Below are 14,806 nucleotides of genomic sequence, written 5' to 3'. Positions count from 1 at the left end.
AGCTTTGGCAGATTAGCTTCTGTGGAATTGGTTGGGAAAATTGTGTCCTCTTGTGTTATTTTTTTTTAAATATTGAGGCAGCTACAGGGAGCTGTAGTGCATGGTAAACAGAGCCATGAAAGAAAATGTTTTGTTGCGGCACTTCTGAAAAATACTGTTGTTGGAGAATAAAATGTGCCTTGTAAGAGATAAGAGGTGGCATCTTGGGCTGAGGAAGCAAGTCTGCTACATGTAATTGCTTTTATTCTTCTTCATAGGGCTGGACTGCATTGTTTCAGGATGGTGTTTAAGCATTTTATTTTAACTTTAATTTTTTAAAAGCTTGTATATTTAATAATTCTTTAGCTATGAATGAAAAATAAGGGGTATCCCATAAGTTGGTACTTGAAAATATGTGGGGTTAATTCCTTAAAGTCTTGGTCATTCGGCTTCTCAGAAAGCAGGGGCTTTTGGGTATGTGTTTTTTCTTATGCTCTTTGTTGAAGGTCAAGAACATAATCTGTTCCTTAGGAGTGCAGTTCTACCTGCATTTTAAAGATTCTTCCGTTTTTCCAGGTTATGAGCTCTGTAAATGTTAATTCTCAATATAAGTCTGGTCTTTACCTACATACTCTCATTTTATTTAATCTCGATGAGTCAGGGGAATATTTGCCTAAGCAGAGTAAAGAATCCCAAGGGAAAAGCAAGCTAGGTTGAGGTATGGGAAGGTTCTGGGAGGGGAGGGAGGACAGCATTTGGGATATTTTTCTTACTAATCTTTACTTAGTTATATTTTCACTGTCAGATGAAAACAGTATATTTAGAAATTCTGTGCAGAGCCCGTGCCTCTCTACTTCATGCCCTTCAAGAATTAAATTGTAAATTTGTGCTATGAATACTGGAAAATCTGAGGATTCAACTATCAAGAATGGGTCCCAGAGAGGCTCTCAAACTCCTGTGGGGGCTCTCATGGAATGCTGAGGCTCTCCAATAGGAAAAAGGCAGGACTAAAGCGGCATTACAAAAGAAATAGTTTCTGGACAAGCTTGTCATGTTCTAAGAGATGATGTGCATTGTTCCCTGCTACAGAGCCCTATCCCATACAGGGAAACAGTCTTCAAAGTGTCCCTTCAGGTGCAGAGGGATCGGTAGCTTGTTGCCAAGTCCTCCCATTCATCTGCTGATCAAGTTTAACATTTGTTCTAGGAAGAGAAGGAAAAAAGTGAGAAGTGCAAAGGTTTTCCTTCCTTTTTGTTCTCAAAGTTTTGTGTCTTTTAAAGCTGAGTCACAAGGGGAGGAGCTTTATAAAATGTCCTGTCTAGTGGCATCACCTGCATTCTCTGCTCCTTCATTATTTCCAGCTGTGCCTCTGCTGTCTTGCATATCTTTTGTAGCTTTTTTGTCTTTTCTTTTGAGTTCTTTGGTCTACTATTCTTTGTGTGGCATGCTCGGTCCTTTCAGAACGTCTTTTCTCATCTTCCCTGGATCACTACTATCTGATGTGTTATCCGTTGCCAAAACACGTGGTGTCTGCATCTGCTCCGACAACAGCAGGTTGAATGCAGCAAGATATCATACCCTTATGTGAACATGAAGGCTGTTATAAATTTGCCACTTGAAATTTGTGCGTGAAACAGCATGAAAAGGAAGTTAGCGGAGTGCCATCTCAGATTGGAGGATCTCTCACAGTCCCGGTAAAATTGCAAACTAAAATGTTGTGTGTGTTTAACAAGTAATTAACTTTTATATAATTACCTGTCTTTAAGGATTATCTGCACTGTATTTTAAACTGGGAAAGCTTTAAACATATCCAAAATTGGCTGCTTCCAGTTCAGAATTCCCAGTTACACTGACAGTATTTCTGGTACTTACTAACAAAAACCACACTTGCAGTTTCAGAAAATATCTCACACGTCGGAGTTTCCTGGTATCAGTCCTGTTTTGGCAATATATTCCTGGTGGTGGAGAAAACGTGATACTTGTGTTTGAGTTTGCATGTGCACTATTTTTAGTGCCTTAAAAATAATATTGCTCGAAGAAAACCTGAGCAAAATTAACATGGTTATGCTAATTAGGCATTGATTACAGCCACCCACAATTCTATTTAATATTTTTTCTATTGATTTGTATTTGATTACTAACACTTAGAGCTGGTTTTCTGTTGGAAGTCTGCTATTTTTGATGTATTAATATCTATATTTTTCACAGAGCCTGTCTGGCCAATGTGGCTGTATGTCATATTGAAAAAATTGTTATAACAAACGTTCATGTATTATGAATGACATGCTGTCAAATGTTATGTAAATACCTGAGGGCTTAATATACTTTCTGCAGATATTAGGAATATGTACATATTTAAAAAATACCTACTTTTCCCTTGTGAACAGCTGGTCAGGTATCAGTTTTAAGCTGCATTTCCCCCTGTTTGGAATAAGAACCTCTTGAGAATGAGTCACAACAAATAGGAAGGAGGAGTTTAGTAGGTAGATATTGCGTAGATCGGAATAGCTTAGAATTAGGATCAAACAGTCCTTTTCCTTGTTTAGTTTTTAAGAATGCTTGTAGATAAAACCCTTTGGCAAATGGCATCGGTTTTGGTTAGTTGCTCAATATGAAGATAGTTGGAGGTGTTTGGTAGACGGCTGTTGGCTACGGAATACCTTTAGTGAATTGTAGCACCAACATTAGAATAAATGCACTGTATGTAAGTCATTTTACCCTATAGCAGATGGGTGCTTAAGCCTGAGAGAGGCGATCAATGGAACCATTTAGCTTTTTGCGTTGTTTCAGTGTGGAAAGACAGTCTGTTTCAAGTCAAGAGAGAAGTCTGCGAAGGTTATTTAGGTTTCATTGGAATAAAGCAGTGTGTTATACAAGTTTGCATCAGAAGAAGTAGATGCGCTATTCTGAATTCATAACAACTGTCTATTAGTCTGTTTTTAATAATTTTTCTTTGGCATGTAATCCTGTTTAATTAGATTCTACTCTCTCTGTTGTTTCAAGATTCCATAAACTGGAGTCTTATATACCAGCTGCTAAAGCAGGAGTTACTGTCTAAATGATATTCACAATGAGTATTTGGAAGGTTTACAATTATACCCTTGCTAATAAATTGTGCTATTTTCCCCAACAGTTTTAAGTGCTAATCTTCAGAAGGCATTTTAAAATTAGCTAAAATTCTGTCAAGAGATTTACAAAAATTGTTAGCATGAAGATAATTATGTCACAGTCCTTGGACTCCATCTCTGATTGTGTGCATAAATCAGAAAATGTCAGCTGTGTTTTCCCTTAATAATTATCCTTGCAGCAATATATTACAGTTTAGATTACTATTCTAATGTTGCTTTAGGTTTATAAAACACAAGTTAGTTATTTCTAAAGTTTTCTGCTGATGAAATAATCCACATTTCCAGAATAACAAGTGATGATTGGTGTTACTGTTTTGTATATCGATAAGATGATCAATATGGAAATAAGCATTCTACACTTCTTAAACAGCCCACCGAAGAAGTCAGCTTTTTAAATTACAACTTGGTTAAAGGAGATCACTTCTACAGTGTGGCCAACGTTTTCAGAACGCGATCAGCCTTGTGGCATATCTGGGACTTGACTTTTTAAGGAAATTTTGGACCAAAATTTGAGACTTTTCTCAAAAAGAGAGTTGCTGAATCTGTGCAGGACGTAGGTACTTGCAGTAGATTCTATAGGTCCCCAACACTTTCGGCAATCTGTCGTTGGAGCCTGCCTCCTTAAAGGTAACTAATTGAAATATCAGAGGGAGCCTGCTACATCCTTCAGAATGTGGGCCAGGTTGTCTCATTTTAAGCACTCAGAAATGTAGGTACAAATACACTTAATATGCACATTTTAAAATTCGGTTGCACAAACATTAGAAAATTAAGACATAGCGTACTCTGTAGGAGCCTTCTTTGTGGATTTTAAAGGAGAAAACTGGACAAAAATGTATTTGTTTTATCATTAGCAGCAATAGTAAGTACAAGCTGAACAGGTGAGAGCTGTTCCATCTTTCAGTTGCTGTATGTTCCTTATGCTTAATTCACAGAGAACATTTGACACTAAAAATGTGAGATTTAGTTTCACAAATGTTGGAAAAACCTCAAACTTTCTAAGAAAATTTCCTAAAACGATGTGGAAGCACTGAATTAAAGAATTCGGCAATCCGAAGACGGTATGTTAAGTAAGGCTTTTGATTTGGCAGTGCATGGCATCAATCAACTAGGGTAAGAGATCTGCTCAACTTCAGTGATGCAGGCTGTCTTAGAATAGGTCGCACGCTGTTGTCAGATCAAAAGATTTTATTTCCCAACTATCTGAAAAGATTTTATTTCCCAACTATCTCAAAATGCGTGCAAGACATTATCTGTAACAATAACGCTTTTGAAAGTCTTATGTGAAGTACCTCAGGGTAGAGTTAAAGTAGTGGATATGGCTTAGAGTGATCCCACTCTTGTTTGACTGGGTGGGAGGTTTAAGGTTGATTTCAATGGAAGCGAGGTCACTTTTACCCCTACCGTGCCGCAGAATTGGACGAGTGTGAGTTGTGGTCTTCTCAAAACTCTGACTCTTAGGCCTGCCGTGGCAGAGCAGAGGCAGCAATGCTTTTGTGATTTAGGGAGATCCTCGGTGGTGGCACCAGGCAATAGCCTGCTTTTGGTTTCTGAGCCACTTCTGCAACGTTTTGCATTTGACCCGAGAGGCCAAGTCAAGAATTGCTTTTCAAATGACTAAGTCAAGAAAAGAGGGCTTTTCCGTCCAAGACAAAAACATATACAAGAAAGGTAAGCTATTGAGTGTTTAGAGATGTGTTTTAGAAAGTACAACTTCATTTTTGTCAGAATCCTAGGTTTTTATTTAAAACTAGGGTGATTATTTATCTTCTCCAGGTATGTGGGCTAGCTTGTTACTTCAGCCGGTGTCAAAGAGTAAGAGTACTTTGGACTTGGTAGTTGCTGACTTTCCTCAGACTGTTAAAATATTATTACAAAGTTTATATCATCATATTATTAATATTATCACTTACCATAACTGAAAATACAGAGTTACGAGCACATAGTCCTTGCTCCCAAAGCTTGCAATTTATTTTATTAACAAGAATAAATTGTGGTAGGAAAGAAAGTCATATTTTTGTGGTTATGGGAGGAAAAGCTTCTCAATTTGTTCATTAATCTTCCTTCTTCCTCATCTTCATACATTTATCATTCACCTTTCTCATTTCTGATTAGATGTTCCACCAGTGTGTGTGTGATGCCACAGATATTTGTGGATATCCAGTCTACATCTCCCTTCTTAGCTGGTTGTCATGTAGTTTTAGTTAAGATCTCATGAGACAAATAAGCCATTTATTTATATACAAAATCTCTTCCCCAGTCTCTTGCCTGTTGGTTCATTTAAAAACCTCAAAGTATATGTGTGTCAGAATCCTTTAAGAAGCAGTATTTAGACTTTTGTGGCTTTTTTGACATGCGGTGGTGGTTTGACTTACGATGACCATGTCCCTAATCACATCCCTGTGCTTATTTTTCCTCCTGAACTTCTCAAAGGTGGTATTTAGTTTAGTATCATACAGCACTATAGATCTGCCAAGAGCGATAACATATAGAGTGCTATATAATTATTGAATCATAGAGGTAAAACTTCTAGACTTTATCTGTGCCCACAGAAAATCACTTGGCAGTGAGCCACCAAACCCAATTTTTTTCATTGCTTGTGTTTTGATTTTTTTAACTTTAGCTGCTGCTCCAAATGAAACACCTGGGAATTTAATTGCTCATTAGACTTAAATCTGTGAAGTATTACGGGCCCAAACATACTGCCCTGTGCAAGATATTTATAGATATTAATCTATTTGGTAGCACGGATAATAGAACGAGCTCAATTTTTGCTGCTGTTCTATTACTTAAGAATGTAAAGCTCACCCTGGTCACGGTCTACCAAAGTTTCGTCATTTCGCAGACATATTCTTCAGAGTATTCTCATGGTCACGATTTCATTCCTATCGTTAGCTTTCTTAAAAACTGATATCGTCTCAGACGACCTGCAATCGTAGTGTGCGAGCTGGCGCTCAGACCCGTGAAGGAGCGGCATCCGTTCACCTGTAGCTCTGCTTTTATTTGGTATTTCAGAAACCCTGTTCTCTTTTACTCTGAGAGGATCCAACGTACTCTTTTGGATGATCGCAGCTCTGACTGGGTGGGTACGACCGATACTTGCTCGCTCTCCTGTTCCGGATGTATGCCGTAACTGACGATGTACTACTATGAGGTCGTCTTCCTTCAGGAGTTTGCATCTGGCTCAGTTCGTAGTTCTTTTTTTCCGCAATGGTGATGTTATTTGCTCTCCAACTTGTTGGATGAGAGCTGAGAGTCGCTAAGGAAAATATTGTCCAGAAACAATTCTCAGAAATGGTAGAAGTTCATCTTCTTGCCAAATGAATTGATACGATATCTATTATTTGAGTGTATAAAATCTTTTCTTCGGGGTTATCTGTTCATTTTTGCGTGGGGTTTAGAGCTGAGAGGGAATATTTCTGTGTCTAAGGCTACCTGATCACCGCATTTTCTTTAGGTATGGGCCACCTCTGTTGCCCTTCAGCTGATTAACATAGTATGGTCTGTATAGGCAAAGAAGAAATACCAGCTGAACTTTTTCCAGCATTTTCCTCGTGGAGAGCATCAGTGATGCTCAGGTTTCCTGAACCTGCCCTGAGGTGCTGCTGGCATAGGATTGGTAAAAATTGGGCTTTCCTTTTCAGCGCTTGGAGCAATATTCCAAATGGTGTTTCCTTTGGCCTGCTTTCCTGGAGGATGGGAGGTCTGATTTTTGCTTGCACAGATACTTTCAGTTTAGTACTGATGAATCAGGAATTCTCTATTAATTAGTATTGCGGATTTGGATTTCTTTTGTGTGTATTAAATGACTGACCTGCCTGTGTGTGCTTGGAGCTGAAGGTCAATGTATGCTGGTCTAAATAATGGAATACTTCATTGTAGAGCTTCCCTGTCTCTCTCACGTAATCCCTTTGAGTTTTTGAGTAGGATTTTGCCACACAAAGTACAGCTGATTGTAATATAAACAAAAAAAAATATCCGAGTAGCCGTGGGATAAGATGTACTACTCATACTTAAGACATGCATCCTTTTTTATAAAGGGGAGAAAAGATTGCAAAAGTTCCAAATGTAGCTTTGTTTGTTTCTCCTGCTCAGTAATGGATTGTTCAAGCATTAAAACTTTGTATTAAAAAGTCTGTAATCTTATTTAAAAATAATGATAGTTTAAATGTTAATCGGACAAGCGAAAATATCTTGTTAGGCCACTTACGAATACCTAATTATTTCCTTTCCATTAATGCTTTTGGAGCCTCAACTTGAACATAATTATAAAAACAAAGAATCAATGCGCAAAAGAAATAACAATAGGTAACTTTTATTGTATTTATTATAACTATCTTTAAAATGTGGGCTTGAAAATTAATTCGGATATTAAAAACCGTGAAAGCAATAGGACCAAATGATAGGGCGCGTATTTTCTTTCACGCTACTGCATAAAGAGCCCGGCAGTCCTGCCTGCGAGGCTGTTAGCAGGAGTAACTGTTAGGCTTGCAACTCGTGTTTCTTTTACACCCATATGGCAAAATTATGCCTCCCAGAGGTAAGTTTTGGTACTGGAGAAAGGCGCTGCAGAGAGCAAGGGTAACCTAAAAGCCTCCTGCGTTGACAAAGCCTCAAGAGAATATAAAAATCCCATGGGTGATGCAGATGATCAGAGGGGTCTTGTTTGCTGCTGCTATCTCACGCTCGTTTTGCACAGATACTGATTTCTGTACTGCCCAGCACCTTCCGAATCAATTTTGCTGCCTTTGTGGGAGCGGAAGAAAAGGAGCAGCATCTGGAGTAATGGAACCAGTCACACGTTCCGTAATAATTAACGGAATATAGCGAAGTTTTATTTCGTTTATTGTCACAAAACTGTTGGTTCGTATTACTGTTAGGAAGACCGGTGAGCTCTAACCTGGAAAAAACCGTGAAGTGGTTGGGGTGTCGAGACACAATTAATCTTTTCAGTTTCTGTTATGTTTTAAAAATTAAATTGAACGTGAATTAAATACGATCGGTTTGTTCCAACAACACCGCCTGTATCATCGGGACCGAATTTCTGACTTACTGTAATTCTAAAATGCCCGTTTAGGTTTCTTTTCTCATCTGTGTGTGTATAGTGGCTTTGTAGCCTCGCATCCTGATAAAAGAAAAATGGATTTTCCTTTCAAAGAAGAAGAAAAAGTAAAAATTCTATACATTTCATTATGGGACATTTATAAGATGATTTCCATGACAACCATATAATAAGATTCATGTTTACTTTGTTTCTGAGTTCTCAATGTCTTTTTAATGACTCCTGCGTAATTAAAACAGAATGCGTAATTTGAGGTTACATAATATAAATCAGTTTTGTTTGCACGATGCTGAATAATGTTAATACGTGTACAATATACTGTTTAAGAGCCGTTACATGGGTTTGTCTGTTTGTTGCAGAACTGTGAGAAACTAGAAAATAATTTTGATGACATAAAGCACACGACTCTTAGCGAGCGAGGAGCACTTCGAGAAGCAATGAGGTAAGTCTGGGTCACCATAGCAACAGTCACAGATGTGGTAAAGAAAGAGTCATTCTTCATTATTGGGGGAACAAATGAGTTCATTGCCACCATTCAGCTCTATTCTCTAAGGTATTAATTTGTCAGTGGAGAGGCTTCCCTTGAGGCTGTACTTTGGTTTTGAAGCTGCATAAATGTTAAGCCTGACTGCACAGTAAAAAACGTAAATGTTTAATTTGTTATTTAAAATGCTTAAGGGGTGCCTTGCTTTATATTTATACTAAACTGTGAGTGAAGGAAAATATTGTTCATCTAAATTCTGCAAGTGTTAAAGCAATTGTACGATGCTGTTTGAACAAACCTGTGTTTACTTTTAAATTGGATTTGGTTTTTATGTATGTACTTCTTGTGTACTCTGATTTTTATCACCAGATTTACACGATTTTGGTTTTGGTAATGGAATGTTAAAATCTGTCTGCTCCTTCGTATACTGTGGAGATGTATATTTTTCTTAATATCCTTATATCGTTGCTTTTAATGCTTATTAGAGAAGGCTAAAATTAGTCAGTACGTGAATCTTCTGTCACCCTTATTTGCACTGTAGAGTATCTGGGTACAGGGTTCCAAAGAAACTTGCCAGCTATAGTACCTGGAGAAGGGAATGATTGCTACGCTGTGAGGTGGTGGAATCAAAGGCAGATTTTCTAAAGTAACTCACTGAATAATCAGGAAGGTGTTAATTGTAGTGTTATCTGTGCATCGGAAACTTATAGTTACCTGTACTTTTAAAGGTCTTGAAAGTTGGATAGTAAAATGCAATGATGCAAACGTAGTGCTTCATTTCACTTGCCTGGTAGCAGAGTGACTTCTTAGACTCGCCCAAGCACAGTAAAAGGTAAAACCAACAAAAAATATTGAGAATCCTCTTGAAAAACTAATTACACCCTATTTTTTAAAAAAATTGTATTCGTAATCCCATTAAATTTGTGGATGTGTGCTGTGGTTTAACCCCTCGTGTGGTGCAACTAAGCACCGCACGGCCGCTCGCTCTCTGCGCCCCGCAGCAGGATGGGGGGAAGAGAACTGGAAGGGTAAAGTGAGCAAACTTGTGGGTTCAGGTGAGAACAGTTTAATAATTGAAAAAAAAAATTGTGATGAAAAGGAAAATAACAGAGAGAGATAAAACCCAAGACAGACAAGTGATGCAAATAAAAACAATTGCTCACCACCAACCGAGCGATGCCCAGCGAGTCCCCGAGCAGCGGCCCCCGGGCAGCCTCCCCCGGCTCCGTGTGCTGGGCATGAGGCCGTGTGGTGTGGGACAGCCCTGGGGGCAGTGGGGGTCACTGTCCCGGCCGTGTCCCCCCAGCCCCTTGTGCCCCCCAGCCCCTCGCGGGTGGGGTGGGGTGAGGGGCAGGAAAGGCCTTGGCTCTGTGCAAGCCCCGCTCAGCAGGAGCGAAACCACCCCTGGGTTATCAGCGCTGTTCCCAGCACAAACCCAAACCACAGCCCTGCATGAGTTACTATGGAGGAAATGAACTCTATCCCAGCCGAAACCAGCACAGTGTGTGTGTATGCCTTTATTTGCATGACTCTGACTTTATGTTCATGGCGCTTTTGTCTCAGATACGCTGCTGTCAATAAGGGTTTGTAGAGGTATTTGGACTTGAAATGCTACCTGCCTCTCTTGAAGCCTTTCTTATTACCCCCAAATTGTACTTTCTTCTGAACATTTCAGCTACTAGCGTTGCAAATAACTAAAAATAATGGCATTCACTTCTCTAATGGTGATTTCTTGCTTTTTGCCTGCTTTGCTTCATATATTTAGGGTTTTCTCCCTGTGTGGTTGGTCTTCTGTGTACGCAAATCTTTCGTGTAGTGCCGGTAAATGGAAAGTGATTTAAAAACAAAGATTTGGAGAACCTTTGGCATATGAAGCTACTTGCAGTGTTTTCCACAAATTGCATTTCAAGTTGCTGCTGTCCTGTAGTAGCGTTTCATGGGTGGGTTTGCGGTGTTTTGCGATACATGACTCAGCAGAGTTAATCTTTTAAAAACTTGGGAGCTGACGGCTCTTTGGTGATAAACATTCGCTAGCAAAGGGAGCTTTGGCATTTCAAAGGTCATGTTTCTGTTACAAGGACTGTGTAGAAGGTTCTCATGGTTCTCTGCTCTGCATACAATAAAAAGCACTTTACTATCTCATAGATTTGTATCCTGGCTATTGCTGCTAGCGGACAAGCCATTCTGAGAAATAGTTATTGATTGTGAAGTGTGACGGATACTGTGCAGTGCTGGAATTCTCTTAATTGCAGTCAATATTATATGGTGGATTTTCTTCTGAGTTGTTTTTATGGAGGTAAAGAAAACCTGACTTACTAAATTAAGCCTGTAGTACGTTTTAATAACGTACTTGAATAACACATAAAAGGTGCAAAATGTTAATTCTGAGACGTATATGCATGTAGGTGTGTGTATTTTTCTAAATATGTGTTAAAGACACTTGTTATTTTAGGCTGTACCGTTCTTTCAGCTGCTGCGTAGTCACCCCGTATCCTTGGTGGCTGTATTTTTCTATCTGGATCCCAAGATTACATAATTCAGATGGTACATTTTGGCAGATTCAAGTTCATTTTGCTTTCCCATCGCTATAGTGGACACCGGACGAGGCGTGGGAGGCCACAGATTTGTCTCAGTGTTGTGAGATACCTGCCCCCTTTGGTAAGGGAAGTGTGGGGAGAGGATTGCACATCGCACAAAGGCACTAAAATCATGTGGGCATGAAAACAACAACAACAACAACCCTAGCTGGATAGCTAAGCGGGTATATGTGGATCTCAGATGAGCCTTAAGTTGAGTGGGCAGTCTGCCCAAATCCTCTCTGATTTCCCAGAGCGGTAGTACTGGTCTGCCAGATGAGAGATGCAATGAACGTATTTCCCCAGTGCTCCTGTTTGGAACGAGACCTTCGGTTTTAACTTTCTCTTTGAGAAAAATGGTCAATTTAATATGGGTTTCAGCACATTTCTAGTCTATGAATATCACTGTGCTCTGCATAAACGAACACTAATATCCAGGAAGGGTTTTGTTCTTTTTCCAGCTCTTCAGAAACGGAATGGTATTCAAATCAAGGGTTACATGAAAATCATCTTTCTTGTTGATGTATATACATGTGTGTAAAATAAATTGTCTGAAGGGTTTTGAAGTGATCATAAAACATATGAACTTTCTCTCGTTCTGCTTTACATATTATTTTAGACCTTGAATGAGATAATGAGCTGACAGTGGTTTTGTAAGAATTTGGCTTATTTATTGCACATAAAATCATAAAGCATTCAATTCAGTTAATGTTTTGCTTATTTTGTTAATGTACTCCAAATGGTTTGTTTATTATTATATTTTAATGCAACTGCAAAGCTTAAGTAAACAATAAATCTACATTAGTTTTTTGAATTGGGCTTTATAAATGGACAGACTATTGCTTTACATACCTTGAATGTGTATATGATAATTTAATTGGGTAATTTATGTAGTAACTTGGCAGAAAAATAGCATAGATATATGCCTATAATGTCAGGTTGCATAAGACAGAGCATTAAGCTTTTGTTAAACAGCGCTCAATTTGTTCTTAGTATATAATCACTGTAAAAAATCTGGATCCCAATCCTCGGTAAAGCTTTATCTAGAAATTTAAAGGAGCTTTTAGACTGGTTTGGCTGCTACGAGGAGATAAGTATTCGAGGAGGATCAAGTGAACTGCATGCTGGCTCTGTAGGGTGTCAAAACCAGAACGTGCACTGCTGCTGTCACCGTTTCTCTGGGAAAGCAGGGTGAAGTAGCCTTGAGGAGTCTTAAAAATGAAAACCCACAATGAACTGCCCCCAAGCTATAAAGTAACTTTTAGTAGAAGTGTGGAAGAAATCCAAACCCAATTATTAATATCCAAACCCAATTAATTATTAATATCAATTTAGAAGAAGGTAAAGTTTAGGGAGTTGCTGGGTTTAACAAGGTGAAGGACAAATTTCAGAAGGCTGGCAGGAAAGGGAATCTCTTTCTGCTGAATCCGTTCACTCGCTTAGTGTACAGGCACTGACTTGTTGCTGTCGAGAGAGATTCACAGACCCCTAAAGCTGGAAGGGGCCTTTGGAGGTGACCTAGACCAGTGGTCTCCAAACTTTTTTGATTGTGCACCAGCAAAACGTTTTTGAGCATGTGCCCCCAGTATGTGTATGCTTATTTCTTTATAAATTATATACACGTACCGCTGTACTAATATATTATGTGCATTATAAAACACATGCAAGAATAGAAATTTAAAAAGGATGAGATAAAGATGAAATAAACACTACTTAATTTTTAAAAACGTTATTTATTAATGGTACAAACAATATTTTCTTCCCGCATCCAGGTGAATTGCCTTGTGCACACCCCACTTGGGAGATCTCTGATCTAGACCAGGTTTCCTGCTCAGAGCAGGTTGCTCAGGGCTGTGTCCAGCCAGGTTTTGTATATCTCTAAGAATGGAGACTCTCCGGGCTTTCTGGGCAAACCTACTCACAATAAACAACAACAAAACCAAAACCAAAACACCCAGCACTCCCCCCACCCTATTTTTTTTTTTTTTTTTTCCTTCCTTACTGGAATTCCTTGTGTTTCAGCTTGTGCCTGTTGTTTCTTGCCCTTTCTCTGGGCACCACTAAGAACAGTCTGGCTCTGTTGTCTTCATTCCCTCCCATCAGGTATTTATACCTACTGATATAAGATCCACCCCGAGCCTTCTCTCCTCGAGGCCAAACGTCCCCAGCGCTCTCAGCCTCTCCTTGTGCGGCAGACGCTCCAGTCCCTTAATCACCTCCGTGGTCCTTTGCTGGACTCGCTCTGGTATGTCTGTTTCTCTTGTCCTGGGGAGCCCAGCGCAGGGGACAGCGCTTCTGGCGTGTCTCACCAGACCCAGAGAAGGATCTCCTCCCTCAACTTGCTGGTGATGCTCTGCCTCACACAGCCCAGATGCCGCTGGCCTTTGCTGCAAGGACTGGCTCACGTTCAGCTTATCCTCCAGGACCCCCAGGGCCTTTTTTGCATAGCCGAAAGCTTTGCAAGTGAAAATTAAAGCTAAGCATTTTTGTATAGACTTCTTGTTAATAAAGGAAGATTTAAACGTATTTCATTGTACTTCGAAGGGGGGAAGAAGAGAGAAAGTTTGCTTGTCTGTTTGTCTCAGTATAAAAAGACACCAAAGTTTATTTGGAATTTTCTTTTGTATTCCCGTATTTGCATATGGTTTTGGATAATGTGAGCATGGGAGCGAGGCTTCAACTGTGATTTCCAGTTTGATAGAAGCTGTTTCTGTTAATGATGATATTCACCGTTGTCTTGACAACTGTATAAGCCGGGGTTACTAATAGTCAAGCTTCTTTTAATATGGTCTAGACTCTCAGATCTATTTAACAAATAGTTTCTGTGGCTGGGCTAAACCCAAGAAAATTGCACTGTAAGAAGTTCCATGATTTCACAAGTGTTCGTTAGTTTAGAGACTAAAAGTTAGGGATTTAAAACCATGTGAACAAAACAAGCCTCCAGCACAAACGGCAAAATATCTGGTAACCAACTTGTTAGGGCTCTGGCCTGAGATGTGGCAAATACAGGTTCGTATTCTGGTTCTGAGTCAGGCAGCTTGGTTTCCCGAGTTTAAAAAGCCCCATCACGGAGCTGTGGAGGCTTAGAAGTGCGGGAGTGAAATATAAGGAAAATGAGAACGATGACAAATGTCATGTTAAAAGCATGCCTGCTTTCCTGTATTGTTCTTAAGCTCTTCTGAGAGATGGGACCAATCTCAGGTAAGTCGAAGGGATGGTGAATGAGGAGGAATAAAGATAATTGCTCTTGGGTTCCTGATCCAGGTCTCAAAGATTGTCAATTCAAAGGATTCCTTTGTGTTCTGGGGAAGTGGAAGCCTTTGGAGTGAATCCCAGTGATCCAGAGTGGCCACTAGCCTTGTGATTAGTGTGCTTATTTGGGACCAAGGGAGTAAGTTCCAATTTCTCTTCCACCTTCTTCTGTCTTTACAATTCTCTCCAGTGCAATCATTTGGATGCTGCTTTGGGCATTTTTTTAGAGAATAAACAAGTGATTGCTTTATATGCATTTAACAAAAATCTTGTGTGGTTTCCAACATGCAGCAGCACTCTGCCGTCTTGGGTGACCAGCACATGT

General features: G+C 39.5%; 1 protein-coding gene across 3 annotated transcripts in view; it reads left to right on the top strand.

Annotated features, from left to right (window-relative positions):
* DPYD (dihydropyrimidine dehydrogenase) overlaps positions 1–14,806 on the top strand; it is a 368,160-nt gene that overhangs the window by 40,198 nt on the left and 313,156 nt on the right. For 2 of the 3 annotated variants that reach the window (XM_075098192.1, XM_075098195.1), the window contains exon 3: positions 8,529–8,611. The exons of the other annotated variant lie outside the window; for it this stretch is intronic. In XM_075098192.1, coding sequence (XP_074954293.1) covers positions 8,529–8,611 — 83 coding nt within the window. The remainder of the gene's footprint in view (positions 1–8,528; positions 8,612–14,806) is intronic. 3 annotated transcript variants of the gene reach the window in all.

This window comes from Phalacrocorax aristotelis, chromosome 6, assembly GCF_949628215.1.
Source record: "Phalacrocorax aristotelis chromosome 6, bGulAri2.1, whole genome shotgun sequence".
NCBI classification, from domain to species: domain Eukaryota; kingdom Metazoa; phylum Chordata; class Aves; order Suliformes; family Phalacrocoracidae; genus Phalacrocorax; species Phalacrocorax aristotelis.
This window is presented reverse-complemented; position numbering and strand designations above follow the sequence as displayed.